The sequence below is a fragment of the Equus przewalskii genome, chromosome 17, assembly GCF_037783145.1.
Source record: "Equus przewalskii isolate Varuska chromosome 17, EquPr2, whole genome shotgun sequence".
In the NCBI taxonomy this organism is placed as follows: Eukaryota; Metazoa; Chordata; class Mammalia; order Perissodactyla; family Equidae; genus Equus; species Equus przewalskii.
In genome coordinates, this window is record NC_091847.1 from 73,919,691 (window position 1) to 73,947,621 (window position 27,931).

General features: G+C 39.9%; 1 protein-coding gene across 18 annotated transcripts in view; it reads right to left on the reverse strand.

Moving 5' to 3' along the window:
- Nucleotides 1–27,931, reverse strand: part of SATB2 (SATB homeobox 2) — a 198,011-nt gene that overhangs the window by 84,846 nt on the left and 85,234 nt on the right. For all 18 annotated transcript variants that reach the window (XM_070580522.1, XM_070580513.1, XM_070580524.1 and 15 more), the window contains 3 exons: nt 22,256–22,382; nt 20,983–21,106; nt 9,914–10,016 (listed from right to left, as the gene is read on the reverse strand). In XM_070580522.1, coding sequence (XP_070436623.1) covers nt 9,914–10,016; nt 20,983–21,106; nt 22,256–22,382 — 354 coding nt within the window. The remainder of the gene's footprint in view (nt 1–9,913; nt 10,017–20,982; nt 21,107–22,255; nt 22,383–27,931) is intronic.

Genomic DNA, 27,931 nt, shown 5'->3' on the forward strand with positions numbered 1-27,931 from the left:
TAAAGAAAATATTAGGAGCCTGAAAGGGCTGAAGGGCAAAAGGAAAAAAAGAAAAGCTAAGTCTTTTAGGACTATGAAACCTAAAGATTTTTTTCTTTCAATTTGTTAAAGAGAATCTGTCTCTGCGTTGAGAACTTGCTTGCAAAGTCTCTGCCTAGAGCAAGATATTCGAGCCAACCTGTTAACTCCTAATAAAACAAGGCTTGGAAGGAAAACGCTTCCAGCCCCGTAAGCTCAGTGGACCAGCCGGCATCGTGATAATACCACAGTACTGATTTTCTTAGGTGTATTTTCCCCTTATTATCAACTTCCTTTTTCCATCATATTAAGATCCATAAAAACATATATATTTACCATAAAGCAACTTGAATCTCGACAACTCTGCATTTTGACAATAAAAGCTCATAGGACCCGTTATGTTCCATGGAAAAAGTGAGCGTTATCCACCTTTACCCTACTGCAGTCTCCACCTCGGCATCTGAACGCTATGGTCCCTTCTGGTTTCCAACAACGCTTTATCAGACTTGACATCACTGATGATTTCAAGTATTCCATAACTTTCTGTATAGGTGAAAGCTACTTATATCTAATAATATCTCTAGTTTTATTCTTTATTTTAATCTAAAGTTATAATTTCAGAGGTGAATTCAGCTCACGATAGAAAAAAATCACATTTCAGAAATTTAACATTACTGTTTGAGAACATTCTACCTTTGCCAGTTGGCAATCAATGTGTATTAATTAATTAATTAATTAACCTATTGAAGAAAAGTTAAGGAAACAACCCATAATTCATTCTTTTCCACTGGCAATTCTCTCTGATTTTATGGGACTTAAACATCTTAGGCCTTTTTTAAAGGAAAATACTCAACAAACTAGCTGGAAAAATCTCAAAGACATGCTTTTCTTAGGCTACATAAATGGTTCCTAATTTCTACTTAATAAAGGTGCTACTGTCTCTTTCAGTGGAATTGACTAGCTATTGCTAATCTTTAGCTCAATAACTAATTAATAGAAGAAGAGAATGATTCTAACTGATTACTAATTTGCTAAGGACATTTGTAATATGAATTAAACAAGCGGAGATTTTCTGTTTTCTTTTTTCTCTCAATTGAGACATCGGCATATAAAATTAGTTGCAATATAATACGTGCAAAAATAAAACTGTTCTAAGTGCCTATGTTCAAACAAGTTCATCTATGTTAAGTTCAACGCTATTAATATTTACTAAGTATCTACAACACTCAAGGTCCTATGCGCACAGGGCTCTGAGGAGGGCACAAAATGGATGAGGGCCCCAGACGTGCTTTCAAGGACCTTCTGGCCTAGTAGGAAGATTATTCAAGAATCAAAATTACTATGGAACACGGAACTCAGGTGACAACTTGAAAGCCCCGATGTTAGAACTCATAGCCTAACTTGTACCCCAGATCTTTCTAGATCCATGGCCATTCCCTGAGGAGTTCAGGACTCCAAGGTCAGATAATCTCAAATTCTTACAAAGGGTAAAATGAAGGCCTTCCATCAGTCAGGCAAATAGTTAAACGACTGTCTCCTATTGGCAATTGTCTTGTTGGTGCTCATGTTATAGTACTCAACTGTCATGTTAGAGTGCTTACACAGTGCTCTACTTAAGAGCTTCAAGCCCCTGACAAACTTAAGTACTTTCTAGCTTATAACACTGTAAATCATCTGAGGAAAAACAAATAATAATTTTTATTTCATTGATCAAGAAACCAAGAGAATTCTCTGATTTTAACCTGCTGGTTTCCCCCAAATAAGAGAATGTCACCACAATCATACCAGACTTTAAATAAGCTGGACATTTCCTGGTGTACATACAAAATGTATGTTCTCTTTTTGCAACTCTTATAGATTCTTCATCAGCCACCACCAGATCTATCTTTGTTTTTGAGTTTTTAATTTTGGTTCTGGGAAGGAAAATGGAAATCTGAAACTATAGGAAATCTAAAGCACACTGTAAGGAAATGCTAAGAGTTAAAGAGACCTGAACCACTACAAATCCTTAGCTATGCCACCTCAGTTCAACCGCCTACTTCTCCATGATTTTCCCAAACATGATTCGTCCAGGACCTTTTTCAGGTGTTCTCCTCACCAAGCCCCCATCCCAACCATGCTCTCCTTCACAGCTAGATAATCACAACACCCCCACCTACCCCCACTGCCACCACACAGCATGAGCTCCCTCATTCCTTACCACACACCGCATCTCCAAAACTTGTCTCCTTATCCATCTCCTTTCCTTTCCTCCAGGTTCTGAAGAAGACATAACTATTTCAACTTCTTTCAAAGACAAAGCATCCTCTGTGCCTTAGATCTCATCCCTTCCTAGTTTGCGAGCTCTTGCTTATCACCCCTCTTCCTCTTCAGAGCCTTTGACCTCCACTGGCTCCATCCTCTTTGTCCTGAGTATTAGGAGGTGGGTGGGGAGAGTGTGTTACACTTAACCCTAATGCTGCTTTTAGATCTTTTCCTCACTAAGTCTGTATCTGCCATCCTCTTTGCCTTCCTGGATGCATATAGGTTCCCTTTGTTCTCACATTACAGGGAAATAGCTCCCTCCAATGTCGTTACAGTCCCCTTTGTTCTAAAGCTAAGAGCCTCCAATTACCTCCTCTCCTTCTCCTCCTCCTGGCACCCTTGATGACATTTCTCCACTAATAACCCATCTTCCCTTGGCTGCCATGAAACCTCCCTTTCTTCCTAATCACACCTTCTCAACCCATGGCCCTTTTCCTCTCAAAGTTTCCAATCCCTGCCTGTTCTCACTCTCTCTCGTTTAGAGAAAACTCCTTTGGTGTCATTTTAACTCTCATGTCCAAACACTTGGCTGCAAAATCTCTTCTCCAGTTCTGTCTATTGGTAAGCTGGCTCCACATTGTGAATGGCCCAATGGATAGTTCTACCTAGTTCACCAACTCTCACTGAAGTATCAGCAAATTCCTCTCCATTTATATTGTCCTGTTTCTGTCAAAATCACCAAGAGTCACTTAAGCTTGGATTCTACTTTGATTTCTCTCTTTCCCACACCCGTATTGCATTGATCGCTTCTCTTTCTCGCTGCTGCCACCAAAAGCCAAGGCCCCACCTCCCTCACTGTCTTCACCTCCATATATTAATACACTAGATTCTATTTTGCCTACTTCCTCCAGGGTATACGCACTGCCCCTTTTCCTCCCAGCTGCCTCCTCTCCTGCCTTGCACACACTCACATCCATACACAGTTTTAGATGGGTTCTAGAGGATTTTTTTTTAAACCACCATTTTCATGATTTCACTCCTTTGCTGAAAAACCTTCAATGATTCTCAAAATGCCTCAACTGGCCTTTCAGAGTTCCCTAAGGTGTGGTCACTCCCTTCCCAATGTTATTTTTCATTGTTATAACACAAACGCTCCCCACAGCCAGGTCCAAAATATTTCTGCTCATTCACCAATGTTTGGTGCCACCATCAACTCCACACCTAGCCATGCTTTTCACCAATCAGAAATTGTAGAGATCGGGGCATCTGTTCTATTATTGTACCACAATAAATGCACAGCATTTAGACATACTGGATAACCACTCATAATTGTCTAAACACATCCTGCTCTTCTGCACCTCTCCATCTATACCCATGAACTTGCAGTTGCCTGAAATGTTCTTTTTCTTTTTCTCCTTGCAAAACTCTACTTCTCCTTAAGGCATAACTCATGTGCTACGTCTTCTCGAATTACTCCCTGCAAACCTGACACTCAACAGGTAGAACTTACGGATCTTTCTCTGTGCTACCACTGCAATAGTTTATGCCACTGCTATATATTTGCCAAATATACTTACAGGGCTGCCTCCCTCGCTAGGTTGAGGGCAACACAACTAGAGGTGGGAACCACATCTTACGTGTGTCTGGATGTCTCTCGCTGCTTCTAGCACTGAATATGGCCTGTAACAGAGGCATTGACTAAACATTTATTTAATTACAATTAGTTATTTAATTGTGACTGTAATTTTCTCACAAAGAGGGACTATATAATGGCTCCCACCTAGAATCCTGCCAGATATAAAAAGTAGATGCTCAAATTTATATTTGAATGACAAAATATATGTTATATTATTAATTATTTCATACAGAGCATAGGCTTTTTGGAACCAGGAACTGTGTCTTACACTTCTTTCAAATAGTAAGTAAATGTGATGGATGGAGGCAGAGGAAAAGAAGGAGTTAGGAAAGCAGATCCTTTTTCCTTTTCCATTCTTTTTTAACAAGCATTTAAAATGGCTTATAAATCGTATAAATACAAGCAGATAGCAAGTTTGTTTCTTTTAATCTACAAACCACATTGTTGACAAATGATTGTTTTTCCTTCTTTAAACATTTATGAATAAACACATTCAGGCTAAAGGAGCAGCTACCAGTACAGCCAGAATGAGCTTCTTAAGATCCAAGTAAGGAATGAGCCCATGTCTGAGTTAAGGGTCCAAGGCATTGCTCACTCCCCACGCACCATTCTTCCAGTTGCCGACAGCACCAATAAGCTTCTGATGGGAAGGCCAGGTCGAGTAAGGTGGTCAATGAATGCACACACATCAGTGACAGTCACCGTGAAAACGCACAAAGCTCTCCCAAATGTTGGAAAACCAGTAAGATGGAAAGTGGTTGGTTGTGGAAGTAATGTTTCTATTTCCATGAATCCAATATTTACATCAAGTTCAAGAATTTGAGGCTGGTATTACTTTAAGCAAGGTACAATACAGGCAGAGGGCAAACTTCCTCACCAAGCACCTTCATTCAGCTCCAAGGCTGAAAGCAAACGTCTTTCATGACTCGGAAGGACAAGGTAGACAAAAGTAACCTCCTCTTACCTCCTCAGAGTTAAACAACAGCAGAGGCAGCAGTGCCGGCAGTTGATGAAAGCGTTGTCCCGACCACCGATAGCACCACAGCTACGCAAGGGCCGCCTGATGGGCCCAGGTCGGGAAACATTGATCTCTCTCTCTATTCAACTCCGAGGCACCACTTTGTAAATGACACAATCAATTTTGGGTACAAGAGGTGCTTTAAATGTGGTAACATTATATCATTTCAGCTATAATGATCATAATTACTTATTTCTTTTAATCACAACCCACTTAACCACTTTAGTACAGAGGACTAGTTCAAGGAGTTTAATTTTCATTCAACATCTAATCTTTGTGTTTACTGAAACTCTTCACGGGCTTTGTTTACTGTCTGCTTGCTGGCCCGGACGTTTGATCTTGCAAGACTAGATCAGACAGGGTCAGATAAAATACTGATTACTAGAATAAACCAGGCTTGGGGAAGTAACACTGGTTTTTAAAATTCTTATTTCTCCCAGCTTTTTAATATTTTGCAAAATAAACTCAAATAAACAAATAAAATTAAGACGACTAGCAATCAGAGGGTTTTTGAGCAATGATTGAGAAAAGGAAAGTGATGAGGATCATTTTGCTTTCTGGCCAAAATGTGGGGTTTGCTTAGGTCCATTCATTCTAGTGGTATTACTTTATGACACAAATAACTTTATGATATTCATTAGTATTTGTATAAACTTTCAATGACCCTTTAATTCATGTGACATATTAAATACTTGAGATTGACCTGACCAGAGAGGATAGTTTTTTGCTTTTGGTGCCAGATAAAAGACACTTCAGATATAAAGTCATTTTCTTTTAACTTATTAATTTTCAATTAGGAAATATTTAAAATATATGAGCCCTTCCTTGTTAAGGCTCTTTCTTATTCTTTTAAGATCCCCTGTAGAAGTAGATTGAAGTAAGAGTATAATTTCTAGTGCTATTGCATACATAATTGCCACTTAGTTTCATAAAAATGATGGGGCAAGTTTAAGTCTAAATAGAGTTAATACAAAAGAAGAGTTAGGTTAAAAAAATAAGTGTCTTATTAAGATGTGCAGAATTTCTGAAAGAAAAAGTGATGGGATAAATCCCACATAATCCCAAGAATTCTTGAAAATAATTTTGCAATAGCACGAACGTTTCTAGGTCTGTTGGGATTATCCTTGTGTCCAACATTAAAACTCATACACATTAAACAACTTTTAATATGGTCACTTCTTTCTTTCGTTTTTACACAAAACGTCCGCTTTTTATACTTGGGAGCTTAGGAGCTCTACATTGTAGAATCTAGGCCAGAAGCAATTACGGTATGAGATGAACAGCAATGAAAAATGCTGAAGAAACCAACCTACCCCAGCCACCACTCCATTTCCTTCCCTATCAGAGCTCCTGGGGAGCAGGCTCAGGTTTTAACCTGCTATCCAACCTCTGTCTCCCCATCTATTCTGAATTAACACTAATGTTCACTCAGATATGTGTGCGTCAACCATGATTGTCTTTGAAATTAAAGGAAAAAGGTAAACAGACTGTGCTTTCCTGTGATCACCAGGGGAAAAAAGTTAACATGCTAAGCCAAACCAACTTAGGACTTTTTAAAGAATAAGTGTAAATAGTTTAGCTATCCTAACAACAAATTCAAAAAATCTACATTAAAATGTTTATTTCAAAACGTAGACAATTCCATTTGTATATAGTTTTTACATCTGTTTTAAATGATATCAAATTATTGATTGTTCATTTTTCTCATATTTATTTAAGCATTAACTATAGAATTTGCAATCTGATCTTTTTTTTAAATCTCCCAGTAGACTTTTATTTTTGCCAGGTTTTAGACATATTTACTTTGATCTTTCAGAGTATATAATTATTTTACCGTTTATTTATTTCTATGAGAAGAGAAAAAAAAAATTTGACCTAGGAGATCTATATGTGGCAATTTGTAACAGAATCACATAGCTTATGTTTAGGAAATCATGGTTTTGATTAAGAAGCAACCATTTAGTTCCCACTGTTTTATTAAAACAGACATTAGCAGATAATAGGAAACATATTTAACAATGCAGGCTGCATTTAGTTTGGGACATCAGTCAGTTAGCTTGAGATTGTCTTCCATCCTGAATACCAGCCATGGTACCCGTAAATTGGAGACTTTGGGGTGGAGGCGGGGCAGGAGGAGGTGGAGGGAGGTAAGGACGGCCACGCAGCTCTGACTGCTGGGCTCTCAGGAAGATCCTAAGGTAGAATTCTGGTTTTGCTGCTACTAATTTCCAGATTTGAAATTCATCACTTCTTTTTCTCATTTTGAAAATGGATAGACAAAACAGGAATTTTACAAACAAAATCATTCCTTTCTCATGAGAAATGGATTCCGATAGATAGGAACTCCCACAGCGACATCTATTCATAGCATGAAGCTCCTATCAAAGGAAATGTGCCTGTGTAGGTCCAATACTTCCTTTTCTCTGAGGGTCGAAAGTTAATGAAACGCACTTCTCTGGGTGTTTATTTTCTGTGCACCATTATACCTGTCAGGAATTCTTTGTTTTTCCTCCCACTCCCTTGGTTGATGAATCAACACCACTTGAACTGTTTTACGGCAGCTTGTGTTTACTTCACACATACCTTAACCTTCCCTTTTCTCCTCCTACTGACACACACACACGCACACATACACTTTTCAACAGCGATGACTAGCTCCATCTCTTTGAATAGCATGTGTACACAGTGTCTGGCAGCCTCTTCAGGTGTGGATCCTTGACCTCCTGATTGAAATCAAGGTCTCAGTCTGCTTTTACAGCACTTAAAGATTTAACTGTGCATTTACTATCGCGAAAAAAAAAATAGAACTTGAAGAATTGCATCTCTAAGAAAGAAAGAAGAAAAGTAGAAGATATAAGTATTAACATGCGTGTGAACAGATACACACACACACGCACGGACTCTGTAGTGGCAATTCTGAAAACACTAGAGTGAAGGGTTTCCAGTCTTTCTGAATGTGGAATTATACTTCAGCCTATTAAAAGAGGACGCTCTCTTCCTTTCTCTTATAACAGAAAGTAAATGGGATCTAAGAAATGACCTTGAAGCTGCGTAATTCTTTTGATTTTTAGCCAAAGAGGATATGTTCAAGCACTTTAACAATTTTATTTAAAAAAAAAAAAATTCTTGGAAGCAACGCTTAGAGAAAAGAAACTCTTCTGAACTACACCATTATGTCTTATAATGAGAAGGAGTTCTTCATCTTATCCTGTACAATAATTAATATTAATAATATCCTAAAGCAAGTGCTCAAACCAGAATCTAAAGGGCCCTAAGAATTTTAGAATACACTGAAAAGAAATGTATCTTAATTCATTTTTCAGTGCACTTAATTTCTCCTGGATAGTTCAACATCTTGACTTTCCTTACAACTGGTATATTTAGCATAAAATGCTCTCGTTCCTTTGTAATCAGAAATGTGCTGTGAATACATGTAAAGCTCGTTTCCTCAAAAAGTAACCTTGTAAACAAGCTCTGAAATACTCAACAGCCAACTAGCATTTCTTCAACACTCTGTCTCCCCAGAGGAAACCTGCAGAGAGTAAAACAAATTCATCCTCTACCTTTACCTACCCACCATAAACTGTCATTTGAACCTCAGATGGGGGCAGTGAACTGTCAGCAAGGCTATGAATACCTATAATAAAGCATGATGGATGATGTCATAATCATGCAAAATATGGACTGGAAGGACCCTAGAACATCAACCTATTATGGTGCAAGAAATATCCCAAATTCCCTCAGGGACTAGTATCATTTTAATTGAACAGCATTTGCATTGGGGTGAGAACAAAAGAATGTTTCCAACATTGACAAATTTGCAAAGGCAAAATATCACTGATACGTTTAGAGGGCCGGATGGTCTAAATAGCATGCATTTATTATATAAGAGAACTGTATTTTCAGGACCAGACGTAACTCCATATTTAATACATTACTGCTGGTACTACTACCACTACTATTAATTATTATGAATCATAGGAGTGTTTATTAAGAGGTTACTTTGTGCCAATATTGACTTATTTAGTCCTCACAGCTAGCCAGTGATTTAGACACTTTTCTTATTTCCAATTTTCCAATGAGGAGATCTAGTTTTGATGAAGTCAAATAATTTTTTCAAGCTCATACAGCCAGTTAATGGAAGACAAAGACTTGAACACAAGTCCCACCTGACAGCAGGCTCACTTTGGTTCAACCACTGCTCTGGAATTGTCTCCAAACAAACACATCAAAACTCCATTTCTGACCAAAGATTTCCTGATACCAAAACAGTCATTCCACTTGTTAATTGGTACTTAAACTGTAAATGCTGATTTAACCTACAATGACTGCTTTTAAATTTCCATTAATATATGGTTTATTGATTGAGCTTTTTAAATAGACAAGCCCGGGCTGGCCCGGTGGTGTGGCAGTTAAGTGCGCATGTTCTGCTTCAGCAGCCGGGGTTTGCCGGTTCGGATCCTGGGTGCAGACATGGCACCGCTTGGCAAGCCATGCTGTGGCAGGCTTGTGTAAAGTGTATACATGTATAAAGTGTGAAGTGTATAAAGTGTATCTCATGTATAAAGTGGAGGAAGATGGGCACGGATGTTAGCTCAGGGCCAGTCTTCCTCAGTGAAAGGAGGAGGATTGGCAGCAGTTAGCTCAGGGCTAATCTTCCTCAAAAATAAATAAATAAATAGATAGATAGACAAGCCTATCTAAAATAAACCATTTCAAGATATTTCCAAAAATCTTGGCCTTCACAGCCATCTCTTGTGAAAACTATAAACTTCATATATTAGGCTATGAATTTTACTTTTAGTTCTGATACCACCTTTGCTTTAAGGGAGCCAATCTGGATCTCTTGATGGAAATAATAAGAATCTTATCTTTGCAAAAATTATACACAACTTTATTAAAAATTATAACTCAAATTAACATAAATTCCAAAGAATCAACAACTCATTGATCTAAGAAACTGAAAATAGGCTTTAAAAACAAACAAGTCCATTTACCTTTAATCTTCTTGTACTTCTTATACCATCGCCCAAACTCCTGGCACTTGGTTGCTGACACGTTGGCATAATATGTGCTATTTACAATGGATGAAATCATACTCTGAAAAGAGAGAAAAACCAGTTAGTGTTCATAAATATGCGTACTCCTTTTTAGGGACAAGACAGGGCACATTATAGCCCACACCAACCTCCTTTGTCTTTTCAATTTGAAGTGGTCACCCTCCTGTAAGCTCAACTAGTCAACACCACACGATTATCTAAATTCACTATCCCTTTAATTTCCACTTGTTTGATGACAGTGCTTTCTCCAAAAACCAACCCTGGGAAAATGCCAAAGATGGAGGGGACAGGACACACAGATTAAATGCAAAGGGAAAGAACAGTAGTGATTTAGGAACCAGAGCAAGAGGTGAGATCAGATGCTCCAGCATCCGTAATGCAAATAACGCCTTTCAGATGTTTCTGTTCCGCTTCCAACTGCAATAAGCTTACACAGCCAAGAATCTGAGAACATCCGTGCTACACACTGCAGAACAACATTTAGGGAAATAAGTTAAATTAATATAATTTATAGAAACGTGTGATTAGCACTTGTGTGAAAATTCACCAAATGAAAAAATTAACAGTGCTATTTCAGAGCAGGGGAAACTAAACATAACACTTATACTGTGTTTCAACCAAAAATGAATCAAAGCTAAAACTTTCTGAGTGCTTAAGTACATGAGTCCTGCTTGCTCTTCGTCTTCCTCTCCTTCCTCAGCTCAACCCCTTAGTTGATTTGTTGGTAATTGGGGTTAAAAGGAAAGAAAAGGGGAGCGTGACCTGACTTACCACTGAAAAATTAAAATTATAATGGCATACCTTGAATTATATTGCCTACAGAAATATGTTTTCAGTCACTATGGCATATTTGGACGAACATTTGTGACAGATGTTAACTTATACCTGAATTGACACATTCAGTCACATAAATTTATACACAGATTTAACTTCTGCAAAGTCTGTCTAAAAACAAATGGACAGAAACAACTCAAGAGATCCAAACGACCTACATGAGGTTTTACATCCTGCCTTACAATCTCATCTTTCTTAAAAAAAGGTATCCCCAGATACGGAGCAGCTGAACAAAATCTTAGAACTTCCAATGGCATTTCTGCAAAGGAGTTGAGATAAAAAGGATAACAATAAATCAAAGCAATGGCAACTTATTTACCAGGAGGTTAACTGCCAACAGACAGGCCTGCATAGACTCCCATTTAAAACAGTTCCTTCTGTGAGCCCATAGACCCCAGCTCTTTTAATCACCATGCAGTACTAGTGGGGGAGGGGGATCCTAATTCAATTCACAGAAACCTCTTTGGCCCTTTCTACGTAGCAGATGGCTATCCTCCCCCACTTGCTGATCTCTAAATTACAATTCTGTTCTCTAAGGGGAGATAATAAGGTGAACTCTTTCAATCTGAGGATCTAAACACAGCCCTGGGAACACAATGAGCCAGCATCACCTGAGCATCTCAGAAAACTTTCAGAGCCTTGCCTGCTACCTTAGAGGGTCAACGGAATCTCCTTCCTGAGGCAGCGTTCTGCTTTGCGTGTTATTAACAAAGGAGTAAAGAAGTCTCTTGGCTAGCTGGGCTAGTTCCCTCTCTGGGCTGAGCTTTCCTCTCTGTCCTAGTCCGTGAGACCCTTGAGGACAGCGACTGTGTCTGTTTCCTTTGTTTTTCTTCTCCCTCATGTCTAACACAGTTCTGATGTGGGATATCTGAGTCACTGAAATATAACAGATGAAAAGGGACAGCGATGAAATCTAAAAATGCCAAACTGAAATGTCATAATAATGAAAAATTTAGCATGAAAGAAGCCTAATAATAGATACACCAGCCATACTGGTGTATGTGAATAATCGCAAATGTACTTGTCATCGCTCTATGTTGTTTGTATGAATGTTACCCCATGGAAAGGCACAGGCTACACAGCCATAGCAGGAGTCAGACCTAAACCTTCCATTGCAAAGTGGTCAAAAGCAGATGGCAATGGAAAGTATCTCAAGCACTGTCTGCAGGTGTCCCTCAACTCTTCCTGGCTCATAAGACCAGGCCACAGACCCGTATCACTCTGGCAACAGATAGTCCACCTTTTCCTCACTCCTCCGCCTCCCTATTGTCTCTGCTCCAGATGCATATTCACTGACACAGCACAAGGCCAGTATTAATCTGCATGGCAAGGAAATAATATCTGTGCTTCCACTGGCTCCATCATCAGATCCTATACTAGAGTCAGGTTCACACAACTCATCTAAAAAGGAGGAGTTGGCTACCCAGAGATGCAATCAGATTTGTTCTCTTCCTCAGATTATCATAAACTAGTTTTCATCTCTACTGATAACAGAACAAAAAGTAAATAGATTTAAGCTATAAACTGAGCAAAGGAATTGGGTAGCAATTGGAGGCAGTTTCCTAGACAATAAGAATCTTTAGTCACCAGAAAAATTTCTTTTAGTTTGTGGCACATTTTATTCATTAATTCCCTGTAGGTCTTTACACCTAGTTGACACTCAAAATACTTTTACTGGTAAGACTTTTTATAATTCATCCTCATAGAGCTTTAACAATAGAAGAGGTACATTTTGGGGATATTTTAGATGAAAGGTTATGTGATGTCTCATTATTCCAGTTTCAAGCATGAACATTCTCTAACCCTAAATTAGACCTTACATTCTGATAGCCTAAGTCTGAACCACTAGGCCTCACTAGAATATTCTTGACACATAGTGCAAGGTCATCTTAATGTTAGCGTCAATTTATTTTTAAAAAATCAAAACCATTCATTATAAACAAAACTGAATGAGGCTAACACAGACCCAGCACATGCTGACTTTTACTCTACATGGAACAATGTTCTCCAGAGGTCCTGGGACACAGAGAATCTGCATTTAACACATTTCATCCTTTCTATGGCCACATTTTTAAAATACTTTAAAGTCACTGAAATTGGGATGCATTTTACAATCAATAGCATCTTAGACCTGATGAGATATAGTTGCGGCAAAATGGGAGGAGTAATGATTAAAATCTCTTCCACCTACCACCCTGCTAAAAATATCTCATTTCCATTTACTGCTTTTTAAAACATGTATACAATTCTGTAGTTTACAGTTGTCTTATATGTTTTCTAATAATTCCAGAGCAACCATACAATTGGACTTTTTGGATCCACACACCTTTTTTGATAAATGAACAAGATCTGAGTCTACTTTTTCAACCCAGAATGCAACCAACTCCTGGGAATCCATGTTAATATAAAGCAATACTGATACAAATAAGCCAAAAGATATGTGTATTGTTATTTTTGACACTTAAACAAAGGGACATTCAGGCTACATTAAAATGACTTTGCATTTGCTAAGCATGCTCCACTTCTCACAGTGCTGGGTTGTGAGAAAGAAAGGAGGAGGGTACACACAATGGGCAGTTGAGGCAGCCCCTTTAGACTCTCAGTCACAGCCAGAAAGACGACACGGACAGTGACTGTAAGCAAAGCTATTTTATGAAAAATATTACTTATTAAAATAAATACAAAGATTTAACGGCTTCCCAACTACAGAAACTTTTTGAAAGTTTCAGACCTCTTTGTAATCAATTGTGAAATTTTAAATATGAAGATTTTAGATGGGGGATAAAATCTAGGTTTCCTCGTGTTCAGTCACTCTGACACATAGTTTTCTACTTATCTTTGAAAATTATTTTTTTTTAGTAAAATAAGTTAGTTGAGGAATTAAAATACATCAGAATGAGTTACTCCAGAGTTTACTAGCTGATTGGAATTTGCCCTAAGCCACACAGAAAGAGAACATTATAATACCGTTAGTAATACTTACTATAGCTGAATAGATTGCCTTATGTAAAAATAAATTTTCTTTTCTCTTTCTGAGACAAATTTTAAACTCACTTGTTTATTTTTCACTAGCCCAGAGAATAGATGTCAGTTGTGATTATAAGTAGGGTTCCATTTTCCAAACTGAGGGCCCAGAAGCTCAGAATGAAGAAGTATCTTGTCCTAAGTCAAATCGCAGTGGGACGCATCTCAAAGACACCACTACCGGGCCGCACTATTTCACGGGTCTCTGAAGAAGGGAAACTCATTAACGAAAGGAAGGAAATATTCACCACCACCTCCACTGCTAGCACCAGCTCAATAGCAGATTCTGCAACCAATTCTTTAGACAAAGCAAGAAGCAAAGTGACAAAAAATAAAACAATGTTGTGACCTCAGGCCCCTTATATGAGTTAATTAAGGAGTTTAGAATCAGAGAAAACTAAGGAACCTAAAGGCAATTTAAAACTTAATAGGAAAAGCAAAGCAATAAACACAGGTTAAGATGATTTGCACAACACGTTTGGAAAGACAAAGATCCGAGCATCCCCTTTTCCTCCCCCTAAAAAGAAAGATAAAATAATTGGATATCCTTCACAGCATTCCCCTTGGCTTAGTGAGATTTATTTGTTTGAACAGCAACGTTATACGAAGAGTAGCTAAGCTGCAGATACACAATACACTGGCTACACAAAAGAACACCTTAATCCAAAGTGAACAGTTACACGTTCCGTCAGTGAGAAAGCCCTGTCTAAGCAGGAAGACTGCCAGAGTTGGGGGGAGTTGGCGTCAGAGTCGGGGGGAGTTGGTGTCTTGTGGCCTCCCTTTCCACGTTAACATGGAGGAGACAGCGCGACGCAGGCTATGAATAATACATGCATTCTTTGCTCGTTTTCAACCTTTTCATTCTGCTTTGTGATATACTAAAAAACGTAATAAACATAAGTATAATGATACTTCAATTAAGTATTTAGTAAAGGGAAAAAACTGATTTGGAGGAATTTGTCATGGAAAATTCACTTAATGTCATTTGGCAGCCTTCTCCCATCCCTTTCTGAGCTATGCTATCAGAATTGAAAACTTTTGCCATTCCAGTTGAAAGAAACCCTTCCTCTGGACTTTGGAGTATGAAACGACTGCATTGAGAGCTTCTCTCCCAAGTAGTCGCTGAATGGCTTATCTGATGGTGGGACCTTCTTCTGTGAAATTGGGATCTTGATACCTGTCTCAGAGGGCTGCAAGGATTCGGAGGGATGATTTGTAAAAGGCCTAGCACAAGATGTGAAGGCAACAAATATCAGCTCTCTCCCCTCCACGTGATCATTTGATGTGATTATCTCCATTACTCGGTTAGGAATTCTTTTTAAGCTGTCACTCGTGAGCCTCCTTCAACATGAGTTCACGAGGCTGGACCTCAAACTAAAACAACCTCGTGTGAAAATAACTGAAAGGAACTGTTGGCAACTGGTTAACAGGAAACAGGATGCATCCCCACTACATACGTAAATTTAAGATTAAACCAAATGGACAGCTGGCAACTGGTTAACACAACGCTGGCCCATGCAGTTATCAGCCACTTGTCTGCAGATGAGCACACAATCAATTTGTGTTTCTCTAATGACCCAACTGGCGGCTTGATTTCACCGCCCAATTATTTTGGCATATTGTACACTTAAGTTAGTTCTTTACTGATCCCCAAATGGGCAAGGCTTCCTTAGGATGACAGAAATAATTATCCTACAGTTTACATCTTTAAAAAGTTGTATAAACACTATATCACCATCATACTGGAAATCTAGTAACATTTTCAAGGTTCAGCAACTTCTGTCATTTTGTTCCTCAAATATTTGGCAAACAAAACCTCAACCAGGGGCATAGGACAGAGCTGCTTTAAAAACATATCTATGTGCTAAGCGAAATAAGCCAGCACAAAAGGACAAATATTCTATGATTCTACTTTATGAGATATCTAGAATAAGCAAATTCACAGAGACAGAAAATAGAAGAGAGGTTACCAGGGGTTGGGGTGGGGGAATTACTGTTAATGGTTACAGACTTTCGGTTTGGGGTGATGAAGAAGTTTTAGAAATCAATAGGGGTGAGGGTTACACACATTGTGAATGCAATTAATGCCACTGAATTGTAAGCTTTAAAATGGCTAAAATGATTAATTTCATGTTATGTATTTTTACCACACACAAAAATTTTTTAAACATGTCTACAGTTTGAGAGAACACATTGGGGGCGGCGCAGGGGGACAATGGCAGGTGCACGCATTTGCAAACTACTTGTTCTTTCATTGCCATTTTCAGTGAACAAGACTCTCTCTTTAATCATTCCATGTGCTCATCATCACAACCTATGAGGCAGATAAGGCAGAAACTGTTAGCTTTACTTATTTTAATGGATCAAAACCCTGAGGACCTGCGGTTTCGTCCTCAAGTAAAAATCGGTAAGACACAAAAAGATGTGTTCATAATGTTTTCATATTGGAACAGTTGGAAAAGACCATTGAATAAGGGATACCTGTGCCTAAGGTATGATAAAGTAAGATGCTTCAAGGACAGACTATGTGGCAAAGGAAGATGCTGGAAGTGGTGACTCAGGGGAACATCAGAGGAAAAGGAAGAGAGTCTCAACAGTTAAACACATTTTGAAAGGTGAAATCAAAAATAAATACACAGAGACACAAACACAACCTATACTTTCTAAACATCTGGCCAGACAAGAGAATAGCTAAATCATGACTTCCCTCCCTTTAAATATATATGCCTCAGCCTACAATTGTTGCCCTCTTATGGACTTTCCCACTCTTTTCTTCTGCCTTCAAGGCTGCTCTTTTGAACTGTGGACCACTGGGATCTTCAGGAAAATATATACTAGCCACTGAATCATTCCTTTATGCAACCGCCAAACTTGAGTGAGGAAATACCTAATATGGTTTGGTTTAGGGGCAATAAGGAGGAATTATTTCAAAAACAGGTATCTTTTACTCATGAACTGAGACTATTATAAATAGCCCAATAACCTACCTTTCTCCTTTGAAGTAGTAGTATTGGGTGCTTCACTCCCTTCCTCCTAAATTCAAAGCGTAATCCCTCTCTCATCTTCACCACTCTCTCCCCAGCCCACCGTAAAGGACCTGACTCTCAATCAGGACTCCAGTAATGCTGGTGGAATACATGTTTGAATTACTGCTTCACCTTCTTAGAATAAAAAGGTACTCTTTTTCACATTACGTAGGTTGAACTTAAAAAAAACAGATGCACCTGCTCTCTGACAACCACCAACAAAATGGGTGAGCTTTTCTCCACATTGAAATGCAATCTAGCTATGCAATAAGTGAATAATCTGGAACGTTTACGGTTAATAACTGTCGGATTAATGCTGGAGCCCCCATTACATGTCCATGCTGGCTGAGAAGGACTACTCCCGTAAGATTTTCTGTAATCACACAGCATACCAAAAGCCTAAATCAAATCACCCCAAATGTAAGGAACAGAACTGAGCTCCTGTTTGAAAATGTACCGGGTGTCAACCACCAAATTACTGTATTCACTTCCTAGTGGAAAATATTTTAGAGCTTCCAAGAACACTGTACAAATGATAAAATTTTACAGGACTTTCTAAAAGAAATTTATATTTAATTTATAAAACACATTAGAGCAGTGGTTGTCCACCAAGATGGGTTTTACTCCCCTCATTGGACATTTGGCAATGTCTGGAGACATTTTGGCTGTCAAAACTGTGGGGGAGGGAGGATGGTGGCATGCTACCAGCATCTAGGGGGTAGAGGCCAGGGATACTGCTAGACATCCCACCATACACAGGACAGCCTCCTACCACAAAGAATTATCCAGCCCTAAAGGACAATAGGGCCAAAGTTGAGAACTCCTGCACTAGAATGACAACTACGTGCAAGACATACATTGCGCTGAACGCTAAGAACACGAAGATAAACAAGAGATGGCTTTGGCTATTGTGGGCAGTCCATCAGCCATGGGAACTTGGATAACACTGACAACAGGCTGTGAGAAGTGCTGTGACAGGGGTGTGTACAAACGGCTACTAAGAGCAGAAGCAGCAACTACTCCACCCAGGAGGTCGGGGTACTTCACCAGCAGTGACTTTCCAGCTGGAATTTGAAAGATGATTTTTATCAAGTAGAAAAGAGCAGCACATGCTAGTCAGGAGAAATCACGTATGCAAAAGCAAGCATCAAACTGAAGGACTCCAGGGTCACCAGCATTGTGTGCGGGGCTTCCGAAGCCAGAGATTAACACAGTACATCTCCCTGGCGGGCCAATCTCACATGGACAGAAGCAAGGTAATAATTTAACCAGTAAAGTGATTTTTATGGCACTTTAAAAAATATCAAAAACACAGGTATATGGAGTAGAATATAAACTTTGCACAAATTTTTTAAAAAACACAAGAAGTTGTTTTGTTAGCCTTGTAATGCAAAGGATACAAGGGGACTAGTTCTGTTTCTCCCACCCTCGGGAACATTTTGGTGAAGTATGAGCCGTGGCAAATGTTCCAAAATAAGTAATTCCGTGTGTCTGGAGCACAGAGTGGGTGCAGGTAGAGGGAGGAAGGGGCTCTGGTGGGAAATCAGGCTGGACATGTCATCTTGACGCTTCTCACTGGCTCTGCTGTGCCCTCGGTACTTGCTACAGGCTGGGCAGGGGGTCATGGAGGCTTGGAGACAGGAAACAGCACAGTATCAGTGTTGGAGAAGCAGGTGAAAGGTTGTGACACATGACGACTTACAATATTTCAGATGAGAGGTGATGTAAGTCTGAGCAAGGCAATGCCACAAAGGAGGAAGATTTCAGATATCGAAGCTGTAGAATCCATAGGATCAAACGTAAGAGGGACGAGGAAGAACTTTTTAGGTTGGGCAATGAGGTGGGAAAGCAATGAGACTAGAAAAAGGGGGGAAAGGGAGGTTTTTAAGGTAGGGATAAAAATGATCTCACGTGAACCTCAAGACAACTCTGCAAATTAAGTGAAGTGTGTAGATGCAATCATGCCCAGTTTATAGATGAGTTTAATGAGATGCTGGGAGTAGACGGGCCTGCCCCAGAATCACACACGCAACAGAAAAGAACTGAGCTTAGAGCTCTGGGCCCTCAGCTCACGATGGGGTTCTCTCTCCTCATGTGTCTCTCTCATCACATTTTACAGTTATTACCAAACTTGAGAATCACAATAGATCAGTTTTGACCAAATTCCCATAGGCCTTAAAAACCCTAGATAAAATTCTGAACTGGTGATATTAAGTTAGGAGCTTGTGCCCTCCAGGCAAAGCCCATTTTGACTTCCATGTGAATCCAAGAGATAGTTAATTGTGACTAACAGTGAAATTCAGGACAAATGATTAAAATTTTTTCCAAAATTGTTCTTTTCTTTTCTTTTTTTTTTTTTGAGGAAGATTAGCCCTGAGCTAACTGCTGCCAATCCTCCTTTTTTTGCTGAGGAAGACTGGCCCTGAGCTAACATCCGTGCCCATCTTCCTCTACTTTATATGTGGGACGCCTACCACAGCATGGCTTGCCAAGCGGTGCCATGTCCACACCCAGGATCCGAACTGGCAAACCCTGGGCCACTGAAGCAGAACATGCAAACTTAACTACTGCACCACCGGGCCAGTCCCTCCAAAATTGTTCTTTATCCAGTCCCTGCATATGATTAGAATAATTCAAAATATTTATTCTTTTAACTTCATAAGTAACCACAATGAAGTAAATTAAAATTCTAGCAACAAGCTTTAGCCCCTACATTTGTACCTATATGCAGGTATTGAAATGGCCTGCATGAAAGGTGTAAGCACAAGAACAGGCACATAAGTGATGGTCAAGAACTACCACTGCCCCTTTCTATCTAGCTGCCAACTACTCAGCAGCATGCCTCCTTGATTTTTTTTGGAAGGAAAAATATTAACAGCATGTTTTGCTTCAGAGGATGCATGTTCCAAAACACTCCTTAAGACACACATAAAAATTATTCAGTGCCCACCAACAATATCATGTCTCAATAATAATAGCTGATACTGTCTATGGAGCATCATTGCATGCCAGGCACCAAGCCAAGAATTTATGTGATTTATCTCATTTACTCGTCATTTATGACTTAGAACTATTACTATCCTGGTTTTCTTACAAAGAAATAGGCTCATAAAGGTGAGGTCATAGAGGCTTGTAAGCCAGGACACGAATCCAGATCTAAGTGATTCCAGAATGCATGCTCTTAAACATTAGGCTTCCTGCTTCCCCCGAAGACCCATTATTCTAGAACACAACTCAGGGTGCATCAAGTCTCTATGGTTCTTGCCACCTTCCCTTGAACTTCATAGACATGTAGTCTATTGTCTTAAATCAAGTGTTGCAACTCATGCCAGGAAACGGATTTCCAGTTATGGCTTTAAATAATGTCAACTTGACTTCATTTCACAGCAGTCCTAAGCCACTGCCCATAGCCACCAAAACATCATCTCAGCATTAGAAAAAGTGGGGCCATCACTCGTGACGCAAATGGAAAAGAAGCCCTTTCTTCTGCTGTCCTTCCTTTGATCCTCTCAATCTCTTTAGTTTATGATCAGTTCACTAAAAATGGAGAATTACTTTTTCTCATGATGCATTCTCACATGGAGAATTCACTATAAAATCTCCACAAATGTGTATGACCTAAAGATCATCCCTTTCTACTAGACAGAGAAAAGGCTCAATAAAGAAATGTGAATAAATTAAGATAAGCTTTGCATGGCTCACTCATGTCATTGACCAAGTAAAGCAACGATCTGGAGCCAGAGCTTTGGGAGGGGAGGTGTGGATTAGGGTCTCAACTGGCCACTTAGCCAACAGAGTAAGCTGCAGCAAGTAAAGTATTTCTCTGAGCCTTGATTTCTTGATCCATAAAACGGAGACACTGATACCCACCTCTTTTGATATATGTGAGACGTTAAAGATTGTGAATGTAAAACATTTTAATATACTCCCATTACATCAAAACTCTCAATAAATGATAACTTCTACAATAAAAAGCACCACAATCTCCATGTTTTTCCCACCTAAAACGTGGTGTGACTATAAATAAAAGACAGAGACGATAGCTGTCTAAGCAGTGGTGTCCCTCCTACTAGATGGGCCACCAGTGGCTTTCCACATCTCCCAGAACCCCAGAATACTGACCTGGGAGAGAGGGCATTCTTTGGCTAATGTGCTCTGGTTCATCTCTTTGAGTAGTTCCTTTAAGGCATTGCGGACTGTGGCATGGTTCCACTGCTCCGCAGGCAAGTCTTCCAACTTCGAACAACTGGAAAACAGAGCAAGAATGAACGACATGGCCATGCAAACCTCACTAAACGGCCCCAATGCCACCGCCACTCCCTGGTCTTGCGCCAGTGTCAGGACCGCTCAAGAATGGGCCTAAGGAGGCCCTGAATGAGGGAGGGGAGCAGAACTGCTTCTCCAGGACCTTGATAGAGCCCAATGCTGTCTCCTTATGTTGGTTATCACATTAGCCCGAGAAAAAGAGTCATTTCAGATACAAAGAAATGCTGATTTTTTAAAATAAGATTTCTCAAACCTGCTGATAGAAATGGCATGTAGTGTGACTATAAACTTCCATAATACCAATTTAATTATTGGACATTCCTAAGGTTAAACGTAAACGAATAGTCTGTCAGATTTGAAGCTTGAAGGCCCACCCTTCACCCTCATAGAACAATTCAGAGATGCTACTTTCCTAACCAAAATATAACTTTTAAGAGAAGACACTAAAGCATTCCTAGACAAGGATGGGAATGTTGGGTTCCTATTAAAGTACAAACTCTCCAAAAGGGGCGAATTGAAACCTTTACCCTAAAGGACAACTTCCCTTATATCACATGACTTGCAGGCTCTTCACATACAAGACTCTACAGAGAACCTCTAGATTCTTTAGGGCATAATTTGCTCTGGATGCTGTATCTGGGGAAAAAAAAGGAAAGAAAGCATTCCCAGAATCTCTGTGGGCCACCAGAGAGGGAAGAAAAAGATGTCCAGTGCTAGCTCCTTCTTGGTAAGCCTGCTACACAAGCACAAAACTCACCCCTCACAACACAAACCTGAAACGACAGAGGTGTTTATTCTTCAAATACTACGTGCTAAGCATTTAACCAGAGGACCCATTAAATTAGGGGCTGTGGAAAGTTCCCCTTCAAGGGCTGCAGATTTTTAATGATTTATCAGGCTTCCCCTAGGTTACCACTTCACTGCTTCTGAAAACAAAACATAAAACAGTTGGAATGTGGACTATAAAGATGCCGGTGAAGTGCCCCTCCTTCCCTCCTCTCTCGCCTTTTTTCATTTCATCCAATGTCTAGAAATTAACAAAGATGGGACATGCTGATCTCTGTGGTGACTCCACGATCAACAGAGCAGCTCCGAGAGTAAGGAAGGGCAGGTGCTCAGGGACACCCACCTTTGTAACTGGATTTTCAACGTCACAACATGATAGACATCTTGCAGCATGTCGGCCACTGTCGCATCAGGTGCATCTGTCACATAACTGAGGGGGAGAGGGTTCCACCTCCCCAGCTTGATTATTCCTGCACAGAGAAGAAAAATACAATAAACACATACCTGCCATTTATTAAACCTTCCCACTGTTTGTTCAATGTTAAGAAGGTCATTCAATAGTCAACACTCAAGGCCCACTCAGTGATATTTTACGACCCAGTGCAACAACCTATTTCTTTCTGGGTGACCATTGAGTGAGTTAACTATAGAGGAAGATGAGAAGGAAAGGATGAGGCTTCATCACGGACAATCAGTTCTTTTATGTTTTCCTGTTTCTTAAATTACTTAGAAAACCATACGGTTACTTCCTTCCCCCAAAGTCTTGTTTTACATTCTAACTTAAGACTGATGCTAAATATACCGGACTGCTGATTTCATAGACAAAAAAACTAAAAAATAAAAAAAGCAAGCCTTAAGTAAATATAAGATTCGGTTTTGAATTGTACAAGAAGATTCCTGTGTGTGGGCTCAGCACACACAGTCACATCCTGCTTGTGGTGTGATTCCCCGTGCGAACGGCACTGGGAGCTGATGGAGCAGTTAGAGTTCACTTCCAGATCCGCGTCTCGCCAGGCAGAGGCTTGTTTTCCAATAGCACAATGATTGACCACAGATCAGAAATAGCAAAGATCCCTTCAGCTTCCTTTTTCTTTTTTTTTTTTTAATTCCTCAGCTCTTTTTAGAGGGACCATGGTCCCCTTTCCCTGTGGATTTCCTGCTGCATACGGTAAACACGTGTAACAATGGAGAAAGAATGAAAATCCTGGTCAAACCCGGGCTGCGTAGAGCATGATTTTAGGAACACCCTTGTTATAGGAAGATTCATGGGACAACTTCAGCAACATGTGGTGAAAATGCTAAATTATTCCTCAGATGGACCCGTCTGATCTGGTGCATAGGGCATACATAACATTGATGAAAAAAATAAAGAGGAATCCATTTCACAAACAACAGAGCAACACAAGTTTTTCGCATGCTATGAAAAATCTAACGGTCTCCAGGATGTCAGAAACTGTCACACACAAAAAACAGCTATGTTTTAGTGATAGAAGAGAAACAGCATTTTTATTTTTGACAATACAGGTGAGTCCAACTATACTGTTCTTTCAAAAAACATTTTTTATCCTCAAAGAGGGAAAACACCTGTATACCCAAGTGACCTTTTAAAAGCTTCACAAAATGATGGTTTACAGCTATCGGGGGATGTTCCAATAATAGGAAATGAACTTTCTGGTCAGGGCACGTCCTGTCCAAGATGAAATAAATGAATGCGCAATGCTTGACATAATGCTTGAAAACAGGGAATAAACAGAACAAAAATATTAAAATGATGCACTGTTTCAGTATTAAGATTTAACAATCTGGTGCTGAATATGCTGCAGTGTAAATAGCGCCTGGACTCAGATCCAATGAAGTAACACAGCTCTCATTCATAGTACCGTATGTCTCCAGTTCTGGCTCCTTAAGTCATATTTCACTTGCCAAGAAAAGCTGTTTTCTTGTGGGGATAGTTTTCCTAGCATTCTCTCCCATGACAATGAAAAGTGCACAGCACGCAGCACGTAGCAGTCATGAAATGAACATCCAGGGCCCACTGGACAGCCACCCATAAGAGGCTGGATCCATTTCCTTCCTTCTTTTACTCCTTCTGACATTTGAAAATACTAAAAAACACTGTGTAACATCTAACATATCTCCTTTTCTTAAAATCACTTTAAAAAATCATTATGATAGCCTATAAATGAAGTATCATCTAAAGACATGATATTTTATTATAAGAGATTAGAAGGGGAAAAAATGAAGTTGACAGTTGTGCCCTATGATAGGCGAGTAGAAGAAGGTGATTTTGTGGGTCATCCTTGTTTCTAAGATACAAAGGTATTGTGAAGAAACAAGAAACGAATCCTGCAAACTTCCATGCACGGCTCTTGCGGGGATTCATCCATGCTGTTGTGGGTCACTGTTCATTCTTTTTCATCGTTGAGTAGTGTTCCACTGTAGGAATATACCACAACACAGCCGGACAGAACAGGATGTCTCTGTATGATTTCATTATACAAAATACAAGAACGGGCAAGACGAATCAATGAGGACAGAAGTCTGCAAGCGGTTACCTATAGACGGCTGGGACACGACTACAAAGGAACAAAGGGGATTTTCTTGTTTTGGTTAGTCGTTTCGCAGGGATAAAAAATGTCAAAATTCATGAAACCGAACACTTAATATGCATATATTTTATTGTGTGTAAATCATACCTCCATTAAAAAAAGCATTGAAGGGGAGGCATCTCTACAGGAAATGACAGACAAATCACTCTACTGGAAATAGTAATCTCCATGTAGGTAAATTCTCTCCCCACCTTGATGAGCTGGAAGGAGATTTGTTTGGGCTAGAATTAGATGCACACAGGTGTCTTCACAACTTAACACCTCCACAGGGAGCAGCTGCTCCAGGTTGGTCTCTACCTCTTGGAAGAGAGCTGTTGGCACACGCTATTTTCAGGCAACGGGACGTGGCCCGAGCTTTTTCTTTTTCACACCGTATTGACTAATCTGCACAGTTCTAGAAGTCATGTTCTTTGCTCAACTATCTACCAGGGCCTGCGGATGCAAGACCTGCCAGGACAGCTGCATCCAGAAGGCTGCTCTCCTCCAGCCAGGGAGGGCTTGGAGTAACTCTTTTTTAATAAGCCTTTCCTCCAGACAGGGTCTCTGACTAAAGTATTTGCCCTCTTGGGAAATACATTCCTTAGATATAGTCCTCTTTCCCTGATATAAAATCCACAAACATATTACTTGGGTTAGTGGTCAAGAGTCAATTGAGGAAATCAAATCAGGAAGCAGTATACATAGGGACTAAGAATGCAGGCAGTCCAGTTGCCTCTGTTCACATCCTGGCTCCTCCACCCACTAACTATGTAACTCTAGAAGTTACCTAACTTCTCCATACCCCTGTCCTCTCATCTGTAAAATGGCACAATGAAAGTACTGACCTTATCAGAATATTGTGCAGATTAAATGGAAGGCCCTTAGTACAGAGCCCGGATATAATTCATCTCAACAATTGTTTACAGTCATTATTTAGATGTTTTTAATACTTCTTAACAGGAAGATATAGTTGATTTATTTCAAAAAATATTGACTCAAGGATTTTTTTAGGACTTCATTGTCTTTCGATCTTTAATTCAGTCATGTGCCTCTAAAAGGCCTGTTATTTTAAATCACAAAAGAGGACTGTAGGTCAATTTTGTCCCCCCTTATAGTCCTGCCTTCCCCCCCATTCATTTCTTCCATCCTTGCTCTTCAGCACCCCCTTTCCTTTTACCTATAAGTGGGTTCAGCTCGCCTCTACTTTAAAACTAACAAAAACAGTACGACAGCCTCTTTCCCCTCAGTCCCTCATTTTTGCACCATCAAATGTACTGGACGTGCACCTCCCATTTCTCCATCAGACCTTCACCCCTAGACATCCAGTTTCAACTCTTTCCAGGAGGAAACGGAGGTTCAGAAGAGTTGGGTTATCCTGAGTAACATCACTGGGAAGTAACAGAGCCCAGATTCACTTCAAATACCATGTTCTCGCTGTCCTTAGTATCCTATAAGTCACACTGGCTCAAGTGGGAGGCACATTGGAAGAAAAGACTGGAAAAGAGCTTGGCTCCAAGTCTGGAAGGCCTTGAATGCCCAACTCAGCAGCACTCGGTATGGGTCAGAGGTCAGGATGGAGGCCTGGAATCAGAGGTGAGTTTACACCCCGCCTCCTCTGCCATCAGAGACTTTGGGCGAGTTGTTTAGTCTGCCCAAGACTCCATTTCCATTACCTGTAAAATGGGGATAATGACGATGCCTGCCCTTTAGGGTTGCCTTGAGGCCTTAAATGAGAATGAGAGTGTAGCACTGGGATTGGCATACAGTAAGTGCTCAGTAAATGTCAGGGAAAAAGAGATCCTGAAAGGTTCTGAGTGTAGACATAACAGTCAAAGCAAAGCTTGAGGAAAGTTAACCTAAACTAGAATGCAGGTGGACTAACAGAGGGAAGCATTCTGAGGGGAGAAAAAAAGAGCTAAATAATACAGACAGGTGTGTCTAATCACAACCATACAGCCTCTTCCTGGCTCCCTCTAAGGGAAGATCCAGACCCCACCAAATGCCACAGCACAGTAGAGGAGGATAGAGAAGAAAGAACAGGCTACGTGCCCAGTAGGGGTATCTGACTCACAGTATGGGAGAAAGCTCAATAAAAAGGGCATAACTATCAAAGTACATTATTATAACTATAATAATATATATAACTATACATGTATATTATTTCCAATGCTCACATTCCATAAGTAGGTTTTGTAACCTCAATCTGAAAAATGAGAAAAACTAACAATGATTAAATTAGGTAGGGCTACATGCACACACACACACATACACCTCGAGCCCACCAGGCACATGGCAGCTGCTCAGTAAACGCCAGTTCCCATTTCTTCTCTGAATATGTATCACACTCTCTCTATGTCTAGAGTACTGATCCCCAATATTCACTTCTAGAAATTGTACACATTCTTCAAATTCTGCCCCATAAATAATTCCAACCCTGATCAACACAGCTTGAAGTAATTCTTTCTCTACACAGATGCACAATAAATATTCTTGGTTGGTTTGTGTGTCTCATAAGGAACTTACTTCATCACAATATCCCTTTATGTTACCTTACAGTTTGCGGACTGTTGTTTTCAAACCATTAGCTCACCCTCATGAGGACAGCAGGGGCTCAGTAATCTAACTGGAAGTGAGTTGAAGATCAGAGAAGAGTGACCTTTCAAGGTCATCAGTGGGTTACAGCCAGGACTAGACCCTGGGCTTCACCTGACAAGTTTTCCAACTACTGGACCAACCCTTTCCACTTAGCTCTGCCCATGTGCCAATGCCCAGCCACTTGATAGGTCCCCGGAGGGCAGGGCCCTGGCTCGTCCACAGCCACACATCAGGTAGGGTCTTGACATTTAATGTTAAACAAAGGAACATATGAGACTAATGAGCAAACAGGTGACAGGCTCAGAAGCCTGAAGAGTCAGCTACACTCGGGACTTCTCTGGAAAAAATCGCCTCCCACAAGAGCGCCATTTCAGACATAAACATTGTTTCCCAAATCATCTTTCCTAGTGCCAAGGAATTTATCATCTGCAAACATTTACAAAATGCCTGGTGACTATTAAAGACGTAGTTTTTCAAGGTCTTTGAGTCACAAATTATGGGCCTTTATTTTGGGGTTGAAATTCATACAAATGTTAACATGATTGAATTGAGCACAATATAAATGAAATTGTTTACATCCAGACAAATCTGTTCACTAAAATACAGAGGACCAATCCACTCTTTATGTAATGACTCTAAACCAAATAACAAAATGCAATTGTAGGTAAATTTCCCATTAGTGACATAAAATTAGGTTGAGAATGGAGGCAATTTTTGTCCAAAATTAAAAAGATGCAATAATGGAAACCAGTTTTCACTCTCTCAATGCAGTATTCAGCCAGAGTCGAGAGTTGACATATCACAAAAAGAAATATCAATACTTGCATGTGTTTGTA